The sequence below is a fragment of the Ambystoma mexicanum genome, chromosome 4q (assembly GCF_040938575.1).
Source record: "Ambystoma mexicanum isolate Mex_15411 chromosome 4q, UKY_AmexF1_1, whole genome shotgun sequence".
NCBI lineage: Eukaryota > Metazoa > Chordata > Amphibia > Caudata > Ambystomatidae > Ambystoma > Ambystoma mexicanum.
Window position 1 is genome coordinate 297,876,466 of NC_090928.1, and position 24,865 is coordinate 297,901,330.

A 24,865-nucleotide genomic window follows, 5' to 3' on the forward strand; every position below is an offset into this window, starting at 1 on the left:
TATTTTTGTTTCAAAGAAGCCTGGGTGCTCTTTTCTTCATCTGCTGACAGTGGGGACCTGTTGTCGGTGAATTTCAGCGCACCTCAAGGGCAAAGATTGTCGAAGACTCTACAAGGCCTTTGGGCCAATTTCGCGCCCTCTGACCATGATGGAGGAGGAGAAGGAGGGGAGGTCCCTCTTCAGGCCCTACATTGGATGCCGGCTACTGAATGTGTTTGTGGAAGACAAGCACCTACAATGCCTCTACTGCCTGCACCCTGGACCACAAGGAGGTAGAGTGCAAGATTTGCCTTGGAGTTTCAAAGAAAACAACGAAGGACAGGCACAGTCGGCTGTCGGCATGACTTAACGCCAAGACCTCTAACCCGTGCTCCGTGCAGGGTCATGCCTCACCTAGGACTGGCCGTTCCGAGGAGCGGTCTTCTGTGTCCTTTGATGGGGCCTCATTCGTGGGGGCCCAAGACAAGGCCAAGAACCACAAGTCTGAGTCCACTGGGTTCGCCGGGGAAGTGGGTCCTAAAGTGGATAGGGCGCGATCAACAACACCTTCCGCCTCCATTGCCAGCCTACTATCGATCTCCTCTTCAAAGAGGAACTCATCTACCCCGGCTAAACTACGTGAGAAATCCGAGAAGTCACGGACGGAGGAGAAAAAGGCTAAACAACCCAAGCAGGTTCACCCGGCACCGGCTAAAACCTAGTCAGCCACACCATCAATGACTGCTACTGCCATGACAGCTAAGGGCACTGATCCTGCAAGGGTAGCTCCCACGGTTCAGAAGGTGTCCCTACCCCTAAGGCGCAACACCGCTGCAGTGACTTTGGCAAAAGTCTACAGGCATGACCAAAAGAGTAAAACTGGCTCAGACCCCGGTTCAAGACCGTCAGGGGTGGGGGGAAGGGTGGGGGCGAGAAGGCCCCGAAACAGCCCTCCTAGGCCATCGCCCAAGCCATGGAGATCTTGTCCACGGACAACAAGGATCAGGAGTCTTTACACATGGTCCACGAGGACTTTGAAGAGGAGGATGACAGGGCCTAGTTTTCCTGTTCTGCCTGCTCAGCCGAGGGACATTTTCTTGGATATTTGGTCTACTCCACACACCTTGGTGTCAGAAACTCAGATGAAGATGGCTGCGGTACCGGTGGTCCCCCAGGTCCCCGGTCAGCCTCCAGCAAAGAAAAGGAAGCATCATCCAATGCCCCTGTTTCAACTTCCTCCTGCACAACGGGTCCCATATCCCCAGCAGTCTCAGACACGGGTACGGGGGCCAATAAGGCCACAATGATGGATGAGGACGAAGACATTGTCGCGGCGGCCAGTGAATCGCCGCATTTGGATGCACCACACAGGGGGTCCCCACCAGATGAAGTGGGATCATTCCACTCCATGATCTCCAGAGCCTCTGAGCTTTTCCAGCTAGTGCCCGAGGAAACCAAGAACGGGGGCCTCTTGTATCAATGGTGCGAGGCGGAGAGACAAACGATAATGGCAGTTCCCTTTCTGGACAATGTTTGGGAGGAGGGCCTGGCCCTCATTAAGAACCCTTGCACGGCTCCAGCCAAGCAGGATAGGCTGGAGAAGAAGCATACGGTGCCGGACTACGCACCCAAATGTTTGAGGTCACAGCCATCCCCAGATTCAGTGGTATCGGCAGCCGCAAGGAAGCGGCCGGCCAACCCGTCCTCGTCATCTTCGTTCCCTCTGGGCAGCAAGGGGAAAAGGATGGAAGTCATAGGAAAGAAGGTGATTCACACCGCAGCGTCCACTATCAAGGCGGCCAACGCGCTGGCGATCCTGCCCAGGTACGACAGGGAGCTGTAGTACAAGCTGGGTCTGATTCTGGAGTTCCTCCCCGACGATAAGAAGATGGAGGCAGTGGCTCTCTTCCAGGAAGGGGAAGTGGCGTCTGATCATGCCATCACAGTGGTTCTGGACATCACTGACACAGAATTCCAGCAGATGGAGAATGGTGTCTGCCTTCGTCGCCAAGGTTGTATGAAAGCCACTAACTTTCTGTGAGGCGGGCCATGCGAAGGTGCTGGACATGCCCTTCGACAGAGAGAATTTGTTTGGAAAGGTCGTTGACGAGTCCCTCCAGTCCAGCAAAACGGACACAGAGACGGCCCATTCCCTGGGCACTCTCCCGCAGCATAGCTCTTCTTTTCGGTCTTCCAGGAGAAGAGTTAAGCAGGTTTTCGCAAGGTTTCTCAACTTCATACCAACAGCCTTGCAGGTCCTCAACACAGGAAGCCTACAGGGGCCGTTCCCAGGCCTGCGGTAGTGGAGGACAGCATCGCCGTCGCCCGCAAGGTAGGACGAAGGTGCCGTAGCAGGCCTGAACCAACCCGGATGTCAGGCGTGCACCCTGGCGGGAGGCCGGTGACGCGGTTCATCAGCGAGTGGAGAAAGATCACCTCCAACAGATGGGTACTGGATGCTCTCGCCCAAGGACACACCCTGGAGTTTCAACACAGGTGTCTGCGGATTCCTCTGGTTACCCGTCAGGAGCAGGACATCCCTCAGCTCCTGCAAGAGGTAAGGGCCATGCTGCGAAAAGGGGTGATAGAGCTAGTTCCCCAACGGCTCCAGAGTCTACTCCACATACTTTCTGATCAGAAAGAAGACGGGGGGCTGGAGGCCCATCCTAGACCTACGATGTCTAAACAAATACCTAAAGTCCCAAAAATTCAGGATGGTCACATTGCAACACGTGCACAGACAACTGGAAAAAGGAGATTTTTTGACGTCTTTGGACCTGGAGGAAGCCTGCTTCCACGTCCCCATTCACAAGAAACATCAGATGTTTCTGAATTTCATGGTGCAGGGACAGCACTACTAGTTCAAGGCCCTACCTTTTGAAGTCGGCACCCAGAGTGTTCACTAAATGCCTGGCTCCAGTGGCGGCCCATCTGCACCTACAGGGCTGACACGTGTACCCGTACATGGATGACTAGCTTATTTGTGCCCGCTCACGGAAGCTGGCCGATGGACCCACCGAGACGACCGTCCGACTGATGACGGATCTGGGATTCTCCGTCAACTATCCGAAGTCCTGCTTAATGCCATCACAGAGCGTGCTTCTCCTAGGTGCCAGACTCAAAATGGTGTCCTACCTGGCGTTGCCCTCGGATGAGAGGCTAGCAGCCATTCAAGGAAAGGTCGACAAAGACAGCCACGGTGCGGGCCATCAAGTAATTACTGGGCATAATATCGTCCTGCATCTACCTTGTCCGGCTCTGCAGGTTGAAAATGCAACCCCTACAGGAATTTGTGGCTACCCGCTGGATACAGTGTCCGGAAGCTTCGAGGACAAGATCGCTCTCAATGACGAGTTCCGTCGGGCAATAGGATGGTGGGGCATCCGCGCCAACATCGCCCAGGGCAAGGAATTGCTGAACCCCCCCCATACCAGGAGACAGTCACAACAGACACCTTCCTGGAAGGCTGGGGAGTGCACACAGGAAGTCTGCACGCCAGAGGCCTGTGGCTGCCAGAGCTCCACTCTCCAGGGAGAGGCCACTCATTCAACTTCAAAGGATTTGACATTTGGTTACACTTGGGAAGAAAGAAAAAAAACTGACATGTGACTTTGGGTTTAAAATGCTTATTTTGCCACTGAACTTCAAGACATTTAACTTGGCAGCAAGAATAAGAAAAAGGGTGAAAAGTACATACATCTAAATCTGAATTTCTGCTATTCACCTGAAAACTTGGTAGAATTTCTTACTGCATAAGGAACAGAAGTTATAAAGAATGACCAATTGCGCAGAAACTATTAATGTTGCAACCTTAATATTGTCTACCCATATTCTAGGGGTAATTGTGCATATATGTACACAATTGGAAAATGTTAGGCCAAACCTTTCATGGTTAAAATTGCCAAAATTCAACAGAAAGACTAAACCAGGTCCCACCAACTTGGGAGTTGGATTGGAATGTGACCCACTAAATATGTAATTTATGTATCCGATGTTCTTAGAGGGCATAACTACATAAATATGTATTTGTGGGAAAGTTAGATTTTGGTCCCAATAGCTATGGGAGGTTTCCAGATCATCTCATAAAACATGATATCCTTTTCTGTCATCCAACCAGCAAAGAGCAAGGCGGAAACTGTGCTCTTGCCCAATCATAGCCTTATGGGTGTGGGTAGTAGGTCTGCCCCTACCATAAACTTTAGTGATGTCACTTGGCATGATAAATAAGGGAACCTCACAACACACAGGGACACACTGATTCCTGACTCATCCTGATTTCTGCATGGCACCCTGTTCCTGAATTCTCCATCTTTGTTCCTGATTCCAGATTTCTTTACAAAGCCAAGGCCTCAGCATTGCTGAACTCTTTTTTTTAGCTAGGCACAAATTCTGAAACCATCCCAAAACTTAAGGGAAGCATTTTGATCCAGTCTGGCTTGCTACCATTAATGCTTGCCTGCTCCAAACTCGCCATCCCACTGATCTCCGGTTTCCAGTAACCAGTGCAGTCCAGTCCGAGGTGCCAGTCCAGGTGACCAGAACCGCCCAGGTGACCTAATTGCACCAGATGTGCCCTGCTGTCCTTTAGACCCGATCCGTGTGATGACCAGAGCCCTTGACGGTCCAAAATCTTAAATGAATGTGGACTGTAAGTATTAATAGGAATCATAGTAAACCATAGCCTGTCTTGCCTTGTCCTTTCCCAATCTCGAAACCATCCTATCTTTACCTTAAGAACCTGTAATATTGTCAGAACCATTCTTGCAACCCTGTCTGTGATTCCTAGTGTTAGTGCCAATGTTATCTACATTTTTGTTTTACTAGGACATAATCCATTAGTGATTTTGATTTAATAAAGTAATTCCCATAAAGAAAACAAGGTATCCGTCACGTGAAGGGTTTCAAGCGGCCGTGTAACTGTAGAGATTCACGGGTGGAATTCTCTTTTTCTTAGCCATTAAATCTAGTTTAAGTAAAATTAACCTGTCATTTTAAAATCGATTTTCTGTTTTTCTCTGCTCTATTTTTCTAAAAACACATCTCATTCAACATTGCATAACTTCCTCAATTTAATAGCTAGAAGCTTCATTTCAACTCTGACTTAAACATAAGACCTGTAGCTATATCCCAACACAAGAACTGTCCAATCCTGCATCTCTAGAGCCACCTATATCACGGCTGAGTTTTTTAGAATCTGCAAGGAACTTGACAATCCTACTGCAGTCTCCTCCTCTCTTCCTCCCTCCCAGGCCCTCTGCTCTGCACTGGCCGCTGTGAGGAACCTGAAGGTGTCTCACCCGCGAGTCCCCAGGGATCTGTCATCCAGGTGGCCAGGACACGGCCATCGCTTTTGGATCCAGTTCCTGGGGGTGGACCAGTGTAGGAGGATCACCTGGATAAGGGATACCTAAGAACTCAAACCTCCCCACCCCCTTCCAACACAAACACTTTTTCATGGACAGCCCAACAAGACAGAGAACGGACTGACACCCGAGGCGTATACCTGACATGTCCTAACACAAGGGTCAGGCAGAGTCAGGCATTTACTGACAATTGCACACACCTGACTTCCATCACACTTCCCCACACGAATGAAAGGTGGAGAACAAAAGCACTCTACGAATGAGGCAAAACACCTGAGGGAGCAGCAGATTTTAATATGACGAGGAAGGTGGCAAGACCAGAAAGGGTTGCAAGGAGGTAATTGCCCTTGGCCTTTTCATCGAGAGAGGCAAACCATTACTTTCAAGAATCCTCAAGGATATGAAGCATAAGACCAGGAATTAATGCTGAAGAAAGGTGCATTGTGTGTCAAAGGTTCACAGGGCTCTCCTGCATCGATAGCTGAGGCGGGGAAGAGAGATTGCCGCCATGTTACTGTCCTTGGTTCCTGCAACAAAGCCGCTCCAGTAAAATCAGCAGTCAGTGAGTCGGGGCGACCGATAGCAGACCGGACTCTGTTAGACCAAAGGTCGCAGGCGACAATGTTGTACGACGAAAACTGTAAAGAACAAAGCATAAGGCGTATGTGACAAGCAACGTGAAGTAATTGAATATCCAAGAAGTGAGTGAACTTTTGAAACAAATACCAAACAGAGTGGTCCAGCACCATGTGGGTGCTCATTCAAAAGCCTCTGCTAAGTATGATAGTGCAAAAGGTTATGAACTGTGAATGTAAGAGGCAAATGTGAACCCGACGGAAGGATGCCAAAATTGTAAAATATAAAGTCGAAGTGGTCCTGCAATGGGTCAAGCGAAATCCTGTGCACATTCAACAGTCTTTGATTGCAAAAGTGAAGTTGAGATTGGTCCAAACCCGGTTGAGGGAGACTGATCGCCAAAGGGGTTCTTTGCCTGACGCTGCGACTGGGGCCTGGTGCCTTCACAGTCATACAGGTGCCAGACCACCCCCTACTTGTCCCTCCAGCATCCCTTGCCAGTGCTTGCGCAACCTGGTCCTCCCTGTCCACCACACTCATCCTCCCTTTCCCCCTCTTTCCCTGGCACTTTCTGCCTTGGTCCGCCCAGCACTTGCCCACCCCCACCCTTGGGGCACACCTCTCCTGCACTTCTCCCACTACGTCCTCCACCCCTGCATTTACCACCTTGTCATGCACTTGCCCAGTAGGATTGTCACAAGGCCAATATAACAATTTTTGCTTTCTATTTTTGTGGTTGCCATATCCCCTCCCTCCCCATGTTGTCTTGTGGTGCCTGGAAACATTTGTGTATAGGCGCCATACACCTGTCCAATAAATGAAAAATAAAAAAATAAACCATAAAGGGTTAAACCCCAATCAAAGCCCTTAGAATAACAGAAGGATTCTGATAAGTCACCCCTCCCCAATTAAGAGAACATGTAACTCCCTTTAAAAACAACTCCAGCTTCAGTGTAGAAAAGTCTACCTTTACCTTTAAGGGAAAATATTTCCATGCACTAGGCACTGCTAGCTTGTTTTGGACCATTGTTTAAACTTTGTCCAGAACATCAAGGAAATCATTTCACAGCTTTAAAGGGACATTCAATGAGTCAGGTAATTTTTCAGACCCGATGTTAAAGACCTGAAGCTTCCCTAATGGCGATTACATTGACAAATAGTTACTGAAGCATTGTCCCGCAGCAGAACTTTCTCTGTTGAGAATACAGTGTTGTGGTTTCCATAACAAATGACAACACAAACTGTTTCCTTAACAAGAGTGGAAATAACTACTCAGCATTGGATTCATATGCCGGAAGAACAAAGGCTCTCAGTTCACTGCTAGAGCACAGGGGAAAATCATAGGAATTACTAGCTTCCAAGATGGCGGTGAAACCAGTTATAGACCCAGTTGCACACACATGGCCTGAGCCAATCAAAGCCCCATTTCGGTCAGAGTATACAGCTGCAGACCCTCACCAGAAGTACCACCTGGGAGGAGAGAGAGTCATATAAAAGCCAGGTAGCACAGTCTGGCAGTGTGGGTTGCAAAACCAGGAGACTCCAGTTTGGTGATGGCTGTAGATTGGACAGCCGCAGAGAAGGGGCTGGCTGAAGCGACAGAGAGCTGGAGAGGTGGCAGCAGGGAAGATGAGGTGACATCTGCATATGCAAAGGAGGTGGTGAGTTCAGAATCTAAATAGATGGAGGAACAAGAATGGAAGGAGGCGGCAGTAGTAAAAGGATTGGTGGAGGTGCCAGTGGAAGTGTTATAGGAAATATTTCTTGCTGGGGAGGGGCTGAAAGTGCAAATAGCCCAAAGTGTTATAGAGGTGGTGTTAGTGTGGATAACATCCCCATGTGGTAGAGAGGAGGTGGGGACAAGTAGAACAGCCTAAAATGGCAGAGACGTGTTGATGTTGAGAAGAGCAGCACAAGGTGGTAGAAAGGTAGTGTTTGAAAGGAGTAGCAGTAAGACCACAACCAGGGTGTAATGAGGAGACAGTGCAACTACGTTTGAGGAAGGGAACCACAGAAGGAAGAGGTGACACCAATGATAAGGACCTTGGATATAGAAAGGAGGTGGGAAACAAGACATCTCAAGATGAGAAGGGGTTGGAGATGGAGGGAGGAGAACTGTATTCTGTGGATGAAAGGTTGAAGAGAAAAGAGTGGGCAATGAAGCAGAGGAACTTGGACTTTGTTAAGGAACTAATCCGGAAAGCGGAATATTGGAGACAGATCAGTCAGCTAGGGGTTCTGGAGGACCAGTTCAGGTTCCAGGCAGGTCCAGAAGACGGCAGCGAGACTTTCCAGTGCGGGGCAAGGAGCCTAGTGTCCACTCAGGGAGGAGGTGAGAAGGACCTACTGAAGAAGAAACACAAGTAGGGCTCAGTGGTTGAAGTGTATGAAAACAAGTAGTGGAACTATATTCCCTACTGACCTGCCTTGGCTGCCCACAAACCCCATCGCCACGCCCTCTGCCACGCACAATAGAAACCCCCCCAAACACCTGCGCCTGCTGTTTAAGGGAACGTTCAGTGCAGTACACTGAAAGTTCAAGTTTCAACTTCTTCCTACACACTTATTTTAAAGCGAAACTATTACAGAACGTTTTTGTTTTTAAATAAAAGTATAGGAACAGTAAAACGTAATACAAAAAACTGCCTTGTCTTTGAAGAAACCCAGTAAATATTGCAGGCCTTAGGCACGGAGATAGTTCTGGGGTATTGGACTCAAGAAAGACTCATCTAGCATAGAAAGAGGACAGAGGTTCATGTCATTCTTAAGCCTGCAATACTAGAGAACAGGTGGTGAGGTTTAGGAACTAAGGCCTAGCAACCCACAACAAAGAATACAAATGAGCTATTTATGAGGAGGCCATCCTATTTATTTTATGTTGGAATATCCATGGCTTTGAGTTTGAGATCCTGGTTAGTTTGGTTCATTGTGTAAACATCCCAACTAGAACCTCTTGGTTTCAGGTGTCCTAAGGTGCAAATGTTAGAGGAAAACATTTACATTCTGGCTGATGCATAGATTGAAAAATATTAGCAATGTTTTCCTGCATTCTTTATATTGGTAAATGCAGCATCATTCCCTTCAGTGTTATCATTTGTATTTTTACTGCCATACAGGGCTCAAAATGTGCCCTTGTCATTAGCCATTTGCTAACGATAGTGAACCCCTGGCAAGTAAGAAATGGTTTATTGTGTATGTGGAGAATTGAGGAGGCAAGTGACTCTTTATAGCTGCAAATTGAAATTATTACCCTTGCTGTCATCTACACTCTTTACGAAATTGAACGCTCTTTCATTGGCTCACAAATCCAAGATGTGCAGGATGCAGTGGAGACATTGGGTCATTTCTAATTAACTTTTAGCCAGGGCACGCTGGCCACATGCATAACTCGAATGCATAGTACCAGCTGCTTGTTTGACTGGTATCTCAAACCCTCCATTAGGGATGTGAAACCAGTGTTCAGGCTTGCACTGTACCAGTCACCTCATGCACTATTCACCTCACAGTCTACCTCAGCAGAAGCTGCCCGCAGCAAAAAGCTTGCAGCGCTACTTTGGAGCACCGCTTTGACCCAACTTTACACTTGCTAGTCTGGACAAGGTACTATCCATCCAGACACCGGACTGCCTTCTGTCAGATACCTGAACTGTCTCCGACTTTACTTTCGGACAAGGAAACAGCACTGTGATGTCATGTCAGTCCAACCCATGCACCTTTGGTATTGATATTTAATGAAGTCTCTTTTCCTTTTTAGAAACAACTTTGAAGAGATGTTTGAAATTATAATTACAAATGCTTTGAAACCTGGTTTCTTCTCACATTTTCCACAACAGAGACCCTTCCGAACACTTGGTAAGCTCTGTACTATTTCATGTTATGTCTAACTTTGGTGTACTATATAAGTACTTGAGAGATGAAAGCATTTCAAATATTCTATTTGGCATACCAAGTAAACAAGAAATGTTTAATGTAAGTGATCTTGCTTCTAAAATTTCAATCAAAGTGTCATGGGTACTTCCCTCATTTTTTGTTGCTGATGGGCCAGCCATGCATTTCAGGAAAATAAATGCAAAAAACTACAGCAGATGGTGGGCTACCCCTCCCTTTTCAACAGCTTATTTTGGACCGTTTAGAAAACGCATGGAACTGTCAATGTCACCATGAAAGACCGTTAGCTTGAAATCTACATACACATGTTTGCAATTCATATAAAACTTAGCATACATCAAGCTTACGCGTAATACCTTAAAATTTAAACATACATATACAGTTACACGCACAGAATGCCGCAGTTCAGCTAATTTATAAAATACCTAAATCATCTGTCATTTCAGTCCTTCATAAATCTCTTAATTTGCTCCCTGCGAAAGAAAGAATCGACTTTAAGATCCTATGTTTGGTTTTTAGATGCCTTCACGGCCTCACACCTTCTTATCTAGCAGACGAACTGAGTTGGTACCAACCAAGTCGACCTTAGGTCACCAGACAAGCAGTTGTTGGTGGGACTATCTTCTCGATGTTCTCCAAGAGGAGATCGCTGGTTCTAAGTCTATGGCCGTAGATTGTGGAATACTTTACCATGGCACTTATGTAACATGACAGAACTCAATTGTTTTCGTAAATCCCTCAAAATGTTCTTGTTTCTATAAATATATAGTATAGCAGAGTTTGCGATCAGGTGTGTTCAGGTCCTGTCGGGGGCATTGGATTGAGGGTACTGAGGGGACAAGCTGGTTGTTGGGCTATTGAAGCGTTCTTGCTTTCAAGACCTCTGTCCCATGTGGATGCTCCTCCATGGGATTTACCAATGGTTCCTCGATTCCTTCAGTGTAGTCCAGTTGAACAGATTGAAAAGATTGCCTTCAGGTCTCAAAACTCTAGAATTAACCTTTTGGTGGCGATAACTTTAGCCCATAGGTTAGGGAAAATATGTGCTCTCATTTGTAGTCATTCTTATCTCAGGCTTCAGACAGACCAGCGTTAGTTGTTTCGAATTTCACAAATGCCAGCCCTGTTTTAGGACCCTTTCTCTCCAGAGGAGGAAGAGTGGCACTGTCTGGAGGATGAAGAGTGGCACTGTCTGGAGGAGGAAGAGTGGCATTGTCTGGAGGAGGAAGAGTGGCATTGTCTGGAGGATGAAGAGTGGCACTGTCTGGAGGAGGAAGAGTGGCATTGTCTGGGTGTGCAGTGAACTGGAATACAATCAAAAGGCCTGAGGATAAACTGATGACTTACTTGGCACAATTCTGAGCATCTGGGACTGGCAGAAAATTGTTGGTGGTGCATTAGTAGTTGGGTCTGTGATTATAGTGCCATATGAAATTGTAGGGAGGCCCCTCCCTGTAAATACTCCAGTGGTATGGCAGTGGCATGGGCCTATGGGCAGGGACATTCGATGAACGAGCCTGCAGGACAGCGACTTGGCTGGACCCAAACACGTTTATCATACCTACGGATCAAACGTGGAGAAGGAAACCTTGGATTCCTTTGGCACAAGGGTCTTGCACTCTGGAATGACCTGGAGTCTACGGTGCAGTAGAACTAGACAGTACATGTTGTGGTGTGCAGCAGCATGGTATGTTTTTATGTGGGTTTTTCATGGACCCCTTCTATTGCTAGTGCTGGAATACCTCATAGGTAGCTTCTGCGATGAAGAAGAGGGACATGGAGATAATGATTGGATCGGTTACCGGTCATTTTCATTATTTGTTATCCTGATAATATTTTCCATTTGCAGCAAAGAAGGCTGAGGCCCCAGCCTACCCTCATCTTGTTTTCTGCTATACCGTTTGCACTTTGCTGGGGAGCCCTTTACTAGAAGTCTACTGTGTTCCACTCTCCCCCCCCTTCCCCAACTCATAAACAGAGTTTGCTTATGTGCTTTGCCCTTATAGTGCTCATGATGACATCATGGAGACGTGAAGTCTGGTTCTAAGTGTTGTGACATTATAAACAGCCTGTTCACATCTAAAGCCCAGCACCATGTAAACAGCTGGCCGCAGCCTGCTCGGGCCAGCTGCCCGGGTTTTTTGCTACTTGAGCGATTTCGTCACGGTGATGGATGCCCCACTTAGGTTCCAGCCCAGTGGATAATTTGACCTCATTTGTTTGCGCGTTTCCTGTACACATTTTAGGCAACTCTTTACTTCTGAAAAGGAATCAAATAGTTTATACGAGGACCTGCCCTAATTAGAATTCCCCAGAATACATGCCGTGAGCGGATGGTCTTGTGTGCATTAAAAAATTAGAACGTTTGCTAAAATGCCGGAAAAATTCAACTATCTTTCAGAACCCCCTCCAGTAATTGTTCTATGTTTTAATAAGCTTTATTAAAGCCCTTTCCCCTGACGCATTTTTAATTTTAGAGATGAATGCTAAGCGGCTAGATGTACGAATATTTTTTTTTAAATACAAAAAAAAGCAGGCCAGAGGTTCATATCCAGTCGGGAGGGGGAGGCTGTCATTTTTTATTACGTTTCTCTGAAATAATAGTGCATTATTCTGTGTACACACTTTATTGTCCCCTCATGAAAGAGTATGGGAACAAGTCAAGGGCAATGTTTGACTCTCAGACAGCTGTTTCGTATCTTGAAACTGTAATGTAATTAAGTGGTCTTACAAGGCGCCTAGCTGCCATTTTTGTTGGGCTCGTTGCACGTAGACCTGTAAGAAAAAAAGAAAAAAAAGAGGGAGCATGGGGGGTGATCGTTGTTAATGGGATAGCAGGGGAGGGAAATGCAAAAACTTGTGGTGTTGATGGGTGCAAGTCGAAAGTACTTCTCTGGGTTTCGCTTTAACACTTGGGTATATGTTATCCGAAGGAGAGAACACAAGGTCTCCTAGTTTAAAGCGCTTTGGATGAGGTTACTCGCCTATGTTGGGGAGTGTAATAGGACTAAAGAGGGGAGCATAGTCATAGCTCAATTAGTGTTCATGTGCTAATGGCTAGGTCTCTGGCTGTGGAGGAATTGGTGGTGGAAGATTTTAGAGGGGAGTAGGTTAGTCTGGAAGGGAACAGGATTAGACAACAAGGGGTATGAGTAGTGTGCTAAAGTCCAACATCTGCTTTGGGTGCAAGCACATGATAGGGGAACAGCGCTAGCATATGGGTTTCACAGGCCTTATGATGTGCTTTGGGCACAGATTGAAGTGGGGAAACACTGACATACATTTTTAAGGCTGACCTCATGATTTCATTTGGACACAGTCAGCATGAAAATGTGTTGGAAAATGCTCATTTGTAGTTAGTAGTTATAGTGACCTGGCACCTATTGAAGTATTTATGCTCTGTAGGAATTGTCTGTCCCTCTAACACCGAATCTTGCCACCACATTACTCTTGGGCATAAGGATTGGGTCCCTGACAGATGCCGTCCCTTTCAGGGCCAAGACTGGCTCTGTATTACCTTGTAGCGGGCCTTCCCCTACTGCCACCCTACTGGTATTTGCAGCTTTACAGACACTGAAAACATTTTTCAATGATCTTAAAAGAATCCCAACATTAGGGAGGTAATTTATGAATAATCTGTGAACCTGAATGTACTTGGTTGACCGCCAGACCTTCTCTACTATCTCATATGCAGGTGTGGGAGACCGCGTCTGTTCAGCAAATCTTGTTTACACTTCTTTTGCCTGCTTGAGGTGTCCCACTACCTTCTCTGATGTGTCCTGAACTTGTTGTAGATGAGATTCAGTTGCTGCAACTGTAGATAATGTGACTCCGGGTGAGGATATCCTAGGATGGAACCCAGATGTCGCACAACATGTGAAACCTTAAAGGAACTATGAGATCATCAAATGTAAACGCAGCCAGCAAAATCCACTCACCCCAATCTTCCTGAAACTGAGTAACACAGTTTTTAGGAATGCTTCATGGATTGATTTACCAACTCCATTTGACCATCTGTTTGAGGGTGATAGCCTGTAGACATATTACTGGCAATCGGTAATGCTCGACATACCATGTTTCTGGTAGTCTGTGCAACTTAACGATTTCTTGGATGAATACCCCAGCTAATTTAGAGCATCAAATGAGGAACCACACTAATTAAGTGTATGGGTAACCTTGTATACCTAATTCATTGAAAATAACACAATTTATTTTCCTACCTCTAAATGAGGTTATAGGGTTGTTACTTAAAAGCGCCAACAAGAAATCTTTAGTGGCACATCCAATCTTTTCTTACGTTATGCTTTCAAAAGAAAACTGAAGTGATCTGAATTAGTTCATTTTTTATTCCATGAATAAAGTGCAAAAAAAGTGCATATACATAAATACAAATGTTTCCATACCATTCATACAAATCATTACACTGCTTGACAACATATACTGTGTATGAAAACTAATACATATAATGTTAACTATATCTACCATAGTTAAAAAGTGCACAGATGCTAGGGATGTTGTTGAGCTCTCGAAAAGTAGTTTCACAATGCACAAAGATTGTTTGACATTCTTAATTTTTTGTGTTCATATTGTGTTCAAAACACCCCGTGCATGCACACCGCCCCCAGGATTGGGATAAGAAAGCATCTGCCCACTCCTGGCCACCTGGGAGGAGACTTTAGGCACGGTTTTAGTGGGGGGGTCCACAGGATTCTTCACACAACATATATACTAACACACACCCAACCCAAGTAACACAAGCTTACATCAAAAAAACCTGAATGCTTACCCATACGGATACAACAAGCCAGTGCGCACCACCGGAAATACCATTCAATCTACACATAAAACACCCAGACACACTGCTACACAACAAACAGTCAGATAGAAACAACACAGTCTTTGACATACCTGTACCGATACAATAAGCCAGTGCACGCAACCAACCATCTGCAAGCCAACACACACAGATGCCAATTTCTCCTGGCTACCACCCTGAGCGCCTGGAGACTGCCCTTGGGTGCTAGTGGTGTGTGGTATAGAGCAACATAACATAACACATGCACAACGCTAATAGTTACAATGTTGACCAATGTTTTCTATTCAAGGAGCTACAATATTTGTACTGCAACCGAATTTTGACATATTTCAAATTTGTCCTCTATAGAGCCATCCAGCATTTCCAGGAACCCAACGGAGGGCTGTTGTCGGAGGCGGCCGTTGTAGGTGGTGCAGCCTGAATCAGTCTTCTGCCAGTGTAGGGTGCCTTCCTCTAACCTCGCGCAGCATGGAGGAGTGAGATCAAGCTCAGACGAGATCGAGCTCTGCCACGAGGCTGCAGGTTTTTGCAGGACGGCACAAATGACATGAAAGGACAGTGAGGTTTACTGCGGGCTACATCCTTTGCACCCTGTGAGCCTGCAGCCCTCATTTCTCAGCCCCATAGCAGTTTCCTACTTTGCCGGCTTTATTATTAGATGTAAAAAAAGGTGGGTGAGGCGTGCACTCCAATTCCTGGCCAATATAGTAATATATGAACATTTTTGCAACAATTGGGATCTAACCCAGTGAATTGGACACTTTGGGATTTACCCCATTTAGAGGCCGATTCATGGAATGAATGTGCGCTTAAAATTTCTGCGCAAGCGTGCGAAAGCCTACAACATGTATTCATGGAATCGAACGGGGCTAACGCGTGTGCCAAAAAAGACGCGCTAATCCGGAAACACGTACGCCAGCAGGAAGCAGGCGTACGTGGACCCGCGCAGCATAAAAGTGTGCGCAAACAAGCTCAGACGCCAAGATGAATATACCGTTCCTCGCAGCAGTGATCGTGGGATACCACAGGAGGAGGAGGAGGATAGTCAGGCCCAGCATTTTTACACCCAGAACCAGCCTTTTTGGGATGCCTGATGACCAGGTGTATGGGAGGTACAGGTTTCCACCTCACATAATACTCGATATGGTGTGTGAGCGGGAGGATGACCTCACCTCACCCACCCTGTGCTCCCAAGCACTGAGCCCCTTGGAAAAGGTGCTCAATTTACTGCACTTCTTGGGCACTGGTTCATTTCAGCGGACTACTGCCATAGTGGGGGGGGTCTCACAGGCCACAAAGTCACGCTGCCTGCAACAGGTGTTGGCCATCATGACTGCATGCCCATCAGTCCGCAGGCACATTTACCTGCCCAGAACACCTGCAGAAAGGCAGGCTATCGTCCAGGATTTTTACAGGGTGGCACACTTCCCCAAAGTGCTAGGTGCCATTGACTGCACCCATGTGGCTCTACGTCCTCCCAGGGCAACTGAGCACATCTACAGAAACTGCAAGCACTGTCATTCCATCAACGTGCAGGTAGTATGTGATGCCAAGGGAATCATCACCTCAGTATATGCCAACTATCCAGGGTCCACCCACGACAGTTTCATTTACAGAATGTCAACCCTAAACCGGGACCTAGAAGCTGGGCGGCATGGCGATACATGGCTGCTTGGTGAGTATAAATGCCCCTGCACATGCATGCATGTCAGATACTGAGTAATGTCACAACCCCACTAATGATACCCATCATCACCTCCCCAGGGGACAGTGCCTACTCCCTGAACACCCACATGATGACGCCAATTCGGAACCCCACCACACCACCCGAGGTAAGATACAACACAGCCCATATTGCAACCCGGGGCATAGTGGAGCGCACATTCGGAGTGCTCAAGTCACGCTTTCGCTCCCTTGAATGCTCTGGTGGGCAGCTGCTATACGCACCCCCAGTAGTGTGCAGGATTATAGTGGCAGCATGTGTCCTGCACAACGTTGCAACACGCCGGGGCCTGCCCCTGGACATGGTGGTGCCCCCACATACCCAACCACAAGCACGGCTGCTGCGCATGGGAGAGGAAAGGACACGTGGTGAGGCAGCCTCTACGCAGCTGGTGGCTAATTACTTCACCTAAAATCACACCCCTGTGGAGTGCACACAGCCCTGGCACATACCAGCTGACAATCGATGATGACATAAGGGACAGTCAACTGTCACAACCATACCAGCCTGAGATTGGTCACCTGGAATTGTTGCATTGTGTGCATCCCTACCTGCCGAAAGACAACCAATGCTGTGTCACAAAAAAACCATTTATGCTGCATGAATGACTACCCCCTTGCAAAATACAACATGAAAATAGTGTCATGTCACCCAACCCCTCCCCAGCTCCGCCACCCAACACACCATGGCATGTCATGCAATGTGAAAGCAAACAAAGCAATGCACAAGACCTCACACAAGTGTCACAAAGTGTACTGTCCCAAATGGAAACTGCCCACAGACAATATGCTCCCAGTAATCAATAACAAACAGCACACATGAACAAATACTTACCACCAACACAATACAGCAACACACCATGAAACATTGAAAAAACATGACAGTACTAAGTCAAAGTAGTGGTAGTCTTAGAACCTGAATAAGCCAGCACATCAACCCTTTCCAACTGTAGAGTGTTGCTGCCACGCAAATGTGTCAGTGTACTGCATACAACATGAACTCCATCTGCAAAGGAGACGGCCTTGTGAAGACATGAGGAAGGAACCTGCAAATAAGGAGGAAGACATGGATGCACAAGCACATATCAATACACCATGCAGTGTACAATACAACAACAATACCCACTAGGGATGTACACACAGTATTGACTACAGACTGCCCACACAGCTCATGGGAGCCCAATGTCACTGTGTAAGTCACTGTCACTTGGTCACACCCTTTGCAAGCCCATGGAAACAGGAAGCAGGAGGGGTGTGTGTGTCATGAACCCAAGCATCTAACCCAAACTCAGGATAAGCCTGCATGTGCCCAGCCAGAATACAGTGGATGCCCACGGGAGCCACACAAGGCAACACACTGTAAAAAAAAAAGAAAATGGCCATGTGGGGGCCGGGGGAGGGGGGTAGGCCACCCAGGAGGTTCAAGGACAGGGTGCACATCAACACCCACCTGCGTGGATGTTGCGGAAAAAAAAATACCTCCATGGGCTCATGGCCTGAACGGCTATGCCATTGTGGGAGAACTGCTGTCGGTCTCTTCACCCTCTGCTGCTGCATCAGGAGGTGGTGGCACTAAGGGAGGCAGCCCACGTAAAGCCCTGGTATGGTCCTCCATGGCAGCAAGCATGCAGGTCTGGAAGGTCTGGTTCTGGCGGATTAAAGTGCTGAGATCCCCATGCAGCACTTCACGGGTTGCCTGCACTTCTGCACGCATGGCCTTGCGGGATGCCCGGATCTCCTCACGTGTTGCCTGCAGCTCAGCTGAGAGCGAACGTGTGAGCTGCTCCAGCTGCTGTTCTGCCCTAACATTTTGGGAAGCCTCAAGTTCAAGCAGACTGTGCCTGAGGTTATGGAGTTCCACCCTCAGGGCTTCCCTGTGGCCCTGTGACTCTATTGATATGGATTAACGCAGAGTCTCCAGTGCCGCCCGTCGGTCCCTGTTGGACACCAACATGTCTTCCCTGTGTGATTGGCAAATGGAGCCTGTTGCCTGCTGTTGTTGCTCCATCTGCCTTTCAGGGGGGATAATGGAAGTGGCCACCCTCTCCATTGCCTGAGCCATCATTTCTACTGATGCTGCCTGTTGGGTTGCCATACTGTACATGGAGTTTTCCCATACAGTATTGCCTGGTGGCGCACGGCCACTGCGTAGGCAGGCACCACACCTGTTTGGGGCAAGGCGATCTGCACCTTGCTGTGCTGGCACTGCCTGAGGATGCGGGACTGCATTTCCCCTCTGATCTGCTGGCACAGGAACAGGATCAGATGCTGTGGAGTGTGACCCTGCATCCGTAACCGCCAAAGGCGGACCTACCAACACTGACATCCCCATAGAGGGTTCTACCCCTGGTCCAGGTGGGATTGGACCGAACAGAATCCCTGCCAGAAGAACGGACCTGCGACAGCACATAAGTCTCATCATCCGACTCAGCACCTGAATTGAGGTCTGGGGAGCTGCACCCAGAGGCACCCCTCAACAGTATGGTCTGCAGTGCCAAAGTCACACCACGTCCCCCACTGGTGCCTGGTCGTGGCTGAGAATCCTCCTGGGTCTGCACCATCTCCTGAACCTCACCAGCATCAAGTGCTTCGTCACCTGCAAAAAGATGAAACACAAGAAATGGAAACAGGCATGAGCACAGTAGCACACACATAGGCCTGACAAGACAGATATCCTGTACATGGTTAACACATGTCCCACATGACTATAACCCTGGCATGCATGCACGGTCAATGATTCTGAAGGGGAGTCAAAAAGGCAGACAATGAGGACACCAAGATGGAAAAGCAACACATTTGCAGCATGTCGTGTAGCACAGGCATCACACATCAGCCTGTGAGTGGCATGTCCAATACACATACATGACACATGCCAGCACACAGATGTCATGTAGCATAGCCATGGTAAATTAGACAACTACAGCAATATGTCAGTGAATGAGTACTGTCACACATCCATGTCACATGGACATGATGAGAAGATTAATGCAGAATAGTGTTGCAAAATATGCATGTGCTGCACACTGCAACACATCCAGTGTATGATTAGACAGTGATTGTAGGCAGATGTACACATCAATGGTTGGTCCCTTCAACATGACAGGAAACTACTATCATGTTCCACATGCAAACAGGCCCTAAAAATAAATGTCAGCAGGCCAATACTCCCTCGCCCTGAATGGTTTAAACATTCACATAACCAGGTAACTAAAGTGGCACAATGTGGGGTGTAAACAATGACAGAAGCATGTCACATATGTGGCATTAGGGATGAAAAAAGCATATGAAAAATGGGATAATCTAAACATTCAGCCTGAATGAACACAGAAAAAATCAGAATAATGTTGTTGCAAGATGATAGTTCAAGTGCAACAGCAGTAATGTGGGGCTATTGACCCATTATACTCATGAGTACACACCCTCACCTGGCACTCAATCAGAACCCGTCACCCAAACAACATACACAGGGATTACACACACATGCCTGGGCACTCACCGGACAATGCCTCGTAATCAGGTAGCTCTCCCACGCCTTGGATCTGTTCCTCTGTGACAAAGGTCCCAGCAACAGACTCATGTTGGTGGAGCAGAACCTGAGTGGCTTGCGCCGCTCTGGTCAGTAGGGGTCAGTAGGGGCAGAAGCGCAGGTGGACTGGGTACTGGAAGTGTGCGAAGGCACAATGACCATAGGTCTTGGTGCAGGCATTGGCTGAAGTGTGATGTTGGCAGGGGCAACGTCAGTTTGATGGACCAGGACCGACACTGTCCCGGCGGGGAGACTTAGAGCTGGGGTGTATAGAGCTGCAGCTGCCCCTGAAGCCTCCCCACCCTGCCTACTTGGGGCAGCAGATGATATCGCTGCCCCAGATCCACGTGGCCTGGTGACACCAACTTGCACCGGCACACGTGGCTTACACTTGCTGACCTGGAAGTCAGCCTGGGGGTCATCCTGTGCCGGGTCAGGTGCCACAATGGGCTGGTCCAACAAGGGCTGAACTGGGATGGTGTCAGCCACGTTTCCCTCAACCATGGGGGGGGGAGCATGGGTGTCCCTGATTGGTCCTCCACACATGGGGGTCTAGGGGCACCCTACAAATCCTGGCCACATCCCCTACCGCGCCCACCACGCCCACCTTTTGGAAGTCGGCCACCTTTGCCTCCCTTACCGCTTGGTCGCCTCCCAACCATGGCACTGATGTTGTTGTGCGTATGGGAGTTGCAGTAACAATTGTCCTGGGCAATTGGGGGTGAAAGGGGTAGGGTACTAGATGGAATTCTTATCCTAGTGCTCTAGCAAGGCTGTCTGTGACCCCTGGGGGAAGATGACGGGTCACGCAACACACAGGCACCCCGAAAACAAAAAGTAATGTGCACGCAACCCCTCGTAGACCACGTGTGGCTCCCAGAAACACAAAAAAAGCGTATGCATGTTACACGCAGCCTACAATGACCTCTGAAGGGATACGCAACACACGGGGCAAGCACAGTTGGTAAATGAGTGCGCGACTCACCGTCTGCCTGGAAAAAGAACGTGAAAAAAATGCGCGTGTGCACGTTGGCAACACCCCCGCCAAAAGAAGAATTGTACGCTGTCTGAGGAGACAGGACAAAAGAAGAAGTGAACGCTGTTTGAGGAAACCGCCCCAAAAAAAAAATGAACGCTGTCAGAGGTAACAGGGAGTATGAACTTGAAACACTGTGAAGTAATCGCGTGTGAACCGACAAGAAGTACAGAATTCACCCACTCGCTCTCCACGAAAAGCACGTACAAGGAAATGGGGTCCTACACGTACCTTTTAAAGTGGCCCACAGGTACAGCGTCAATTACGCGTGTATGCACTAAGGCCCTCTCCTCCAATTACACGAGCTGACACTCGGACGTGCAGTTTTTGGACGTGTATGATGAACATGCACCCGTGTTGATGCAAACGCCGCGCGAGTCACGTCACAGAAGCGCTTACGCACTAAGGGCCTTTGGTCCAATGAAACCGCATACGTGTGCTGACGCGCTTACACGCAAAGGGCCTTTCCTCGAATTACATGCGGACATGCAAGCTCTTCACGTGCCAAATCACTCCGTATCAAGCTGGCCACGCAACAACACACGGAAGACCACGCTCCTGCCCAGAAGGCCGAATTACTGCCCCGCAGAACCCCGAGCACGCTCCCACCTGCCATCTGCTGCTGCCTGCCTGCCTGATGCCCACGTGCCCTGGTATTTGGTGCCTGCACATCAGCCAGGGTTCCAGTTGCTGTGTCCACCCCTGCTGGAACAGAAGACTCCCGACAGGGATACCATCGCTCCACAGCCCAGCCCCAGGACCCAGTTGCCCACCCACGTCTGCTTCGGGGGTCGCCATGTCAGGGCAAACACCATCTGAGACCACTGGCGACCCCCAGCCAGAGAGGCAGAGGGCCACCAGCTTCAGTGTGAAGGAAGTTGGTGTCCTGGTGGAGCATGTCCTGGGGCAGTATGATGCCCTCTTCGGAACATCACACGCCAACAAGGAAGGAAGGGAGAGGATCTGGGAAGACATAGTGGTTGCCATCAACACGGAGGGGGTGGCAACCCGCGACATCAAGAACGTCAAGCAGCGCTGGGAGGACTTCAGGTCCAGGACCCTCCACAAGGCCCTGTGCCACGCGGAGGGGGGCCGGGTCAGCATGAGTGACATCCAGATGAGGGTCCTGGAACACGTATGCCCAGCGCTCCACGCCCAGATCCTTCGGAGGAAGACCCGTCTGGAGTTGAGCGGTAAGTGGCCAAGCATTTTTTGTGTGAGACAGGGCATGTTGCAGTGTGCTGGTAGTCTGATACTTGCCTGTATGTGTGACATGGGCCATTTATGGATGTGTGTGTGCAGGGACATCATGTTCATGCATGTGAGACCAGTAATGTGCGAACCACATGGTTGGTGCATGAGTTCCAATGCAACATGCGGAGCTGTATGGCAAATGCACACATGAAAGCATGCCAGTGTCTGTTCTTGCACATGGTGGTGGTGTGAGGGATGGGTGCTTCTGTCATGTACATGTATGGTGCACATGTGTGTGTGTCTGAGAAGTGTGTCTGTGACTTTGATACACCATGGATTCATGACACATGTCCGTGATGATGTGTACATTCACTCATGCAGTGCGGTCACTGTTGTATGCACTGTGTCTATCCAATGTGTCTGTGGTGTACAAGGCATGATGCATGACCTTCCGGTGATGTGTGTGCATGGGATCAGTGTGAGCCATGATGCATGTGAGTTTGAAGGCAACATTTGGATTAATAGAGGCCCTTGTACATGGATGCTGATGTTGATTGCAGGCGCCGTGCCTGTTTATTCATGTGTGTTGCGTGCATTCACCCATGTGTTGTGGAGGGACAGGATGGAAGTGACGTTAGACCCTGCCACTCATGTGTCATTGCTTCCTGTCTAGGCGAATATTGTACTGTACCCTGATGCTTGTGTTCTATGTCTCCCTCTACGCAGTGCCAAGTGAAGAAGAGGGCGGAGACGACGTTGTGGAGCCAAGCGGCGGGGATGCCTCCACTGGGCGGCGACGCAAGGCCCAGCCACTCTCCCAGGTCTTACCATCATCTGGGAGCTAGGGGGCTGGTGCCGCGTCTGCCACTACGGCTGTGGTGGAAGGGCCGTGTGAGCCCCCACAGGGCCTTGCAATGGCGGAAGACGATACGGAGACATCCAGGTTGGTGGTCTCCACAGAGGAGGAGGAGCCCGCTACTGAGCCGCACATGGGGCCTGGTGGGGGTAGTACCACTGGTGCAAGTGGTGCAGTCCAGGGCCAGGGTCAGGAGGCAGCACAGGTCACCGCGGAGGGGCCTGTGCATGTCCCTGTCCATGACCCTGTGACTGCACCACCATCCACCAGCAGGGATTGCCCCATCCCAGGCCGGTCCGCAGGTAGGGGAGAGTGCCATGTCATCTGCCTCTCCACTACCTGCGGACGAGGGTTCCAATGAACGTATGGGCTCCGTCCTGATTGGTGTCTCTTTGCGCGCATGTGACATTCGTGATGACGTGCGTTCTTCCTGGGCGGAGAACACACGCCATCACGAACAGCAGCATTGCGACGTGGCACTGTTGGGAGGGGCCCTGGTTGGTGGGTTCCTACATGTGACGCGCACTCTGGCGGACCTCTCCTCCTCTGCGGAGACTATGCACCAGTTGTTCTCCCTGCCGTCTTCTGGCCCAGGTTCCACCAGGGCCCCCTGTGGACCTGGCCTGACCAAGACAGCCAGCTTGGTGGAGGTCCCATCCCTGCCACAGTCGGGAGTATAGGTGCGGATCAGCGGCGGATGGAAGAGGCGCGGCTCACCATGGTCAGGGCGGAGTTCTCCATGCGTCGAGCATTGAGGCGGGCAGAGTGCCTCGAGGCGACTCGCAGGGAGTTGGAACAGGCCATGAGTGCCTCCCTGCGAGACCTCGGGGCCAGGACAGAGGCCCGCCTCCAGCAAATAGACATGGAGTTCGATGATGCCCTGGCGGAAAACATCACTGAGTGAGCCGCAGGACTTGCCCGTCGCCATTGTAAATAGTTTATAGTGTTTGGTTTCCTTTTTATTCTTTATTTTGGGGCTTTGGACTTTGCCCCACACTTTTGTAAATAGTTGTATTGTTAGGTAGGTTATTAGATAGGTTTCATTTGTTTCGTTGGGCTCATGGACCCTTGGAAATTTGATTGTACATAGTTGGACGTTGTATTGATTTTGATTTTGTACATGGATTAATGGATTTTTCTTTTGGACAATGGATTGTACATAGTTGGACAATGGATTATTTTCAACTTTTTCTTTTGATTTCACCATGGATCAATGGATTTTTTTTAACGTTTCCTTTGGATTTGCGTTGGTGGAGGGAGAGTTTGCACTATATTTCTTTTGGATTTCTTTGTATTGGTTATACTTTTCATTTACTCTTCTTTTGTGTGTGTGACGGACATGTGTTGATGTATATAGTTGACTTTTGGTTTGTGTCTTAAGATGGGCATGTCAATGTGGGTTTGATTGGGAAATCATTGCATCTCAGTAATGGGGTGGCGTGCTGTGGTATTTTGGTGTAGAAGTGGGCCATGATTGTGCAACTTTCTCCAGCATGGGGTCTGGCATGGATCATGCTCATGAATATTCCACGTCGTCAGGCTGGGAATCCTCGGTAAAGAAAAAATCAGTATCAGTTTTGTTTCTGATCTGTCTTTCTTAGTAGTAACCAATCACTGATCTCTGGGTCATACTGCCCCCAGCCAATGACTGCCCTCTCCCCAAGCCCCGCCTCTGGCAGCCATCCTCAGATTTCTACAGCACGCTCAAGTGTTGGGAGCCCTCGTGTTTAGCTCTCGAGTTTTTTACTGCGTTTTCATGTTTTTTGAGGAGAATTTCTCATTTTTTCGGTTTAGTCAAGCCTCAAGCTCCACCATTTCTACTTCCGATAACGGGGACCCGTTTCGGAACTCTTCTACGCCCCTCAAGGGTGAAGTTTTCGTCGAGTTTACACTTCTTGGAGGATTCCAG

General features: G+C 48.7%; 1 protein-coding gene across 1 annotated transcript in view; it reads left to right on the plus strand.

The window, feature by feature from the left end:
• Positions 1-24,865, plus strand: part of NT5DC1 (5'-nucleotidase domain containing 1) — a 1,710,051-nt gene that overhangs the window by 1,214,614 nt on the left and 470,572 nt on the right. The window contains exon 8 of the mRNA XM_069607866.1: positions 9,673-9,770. Coding sequence (XP_069463967.1) covers positions 9,673-9,770 — 98 coding nt within the window. The remainder of the gene's footprint in view (positions 1-9,672; positions 9,771-24,865) is intronic.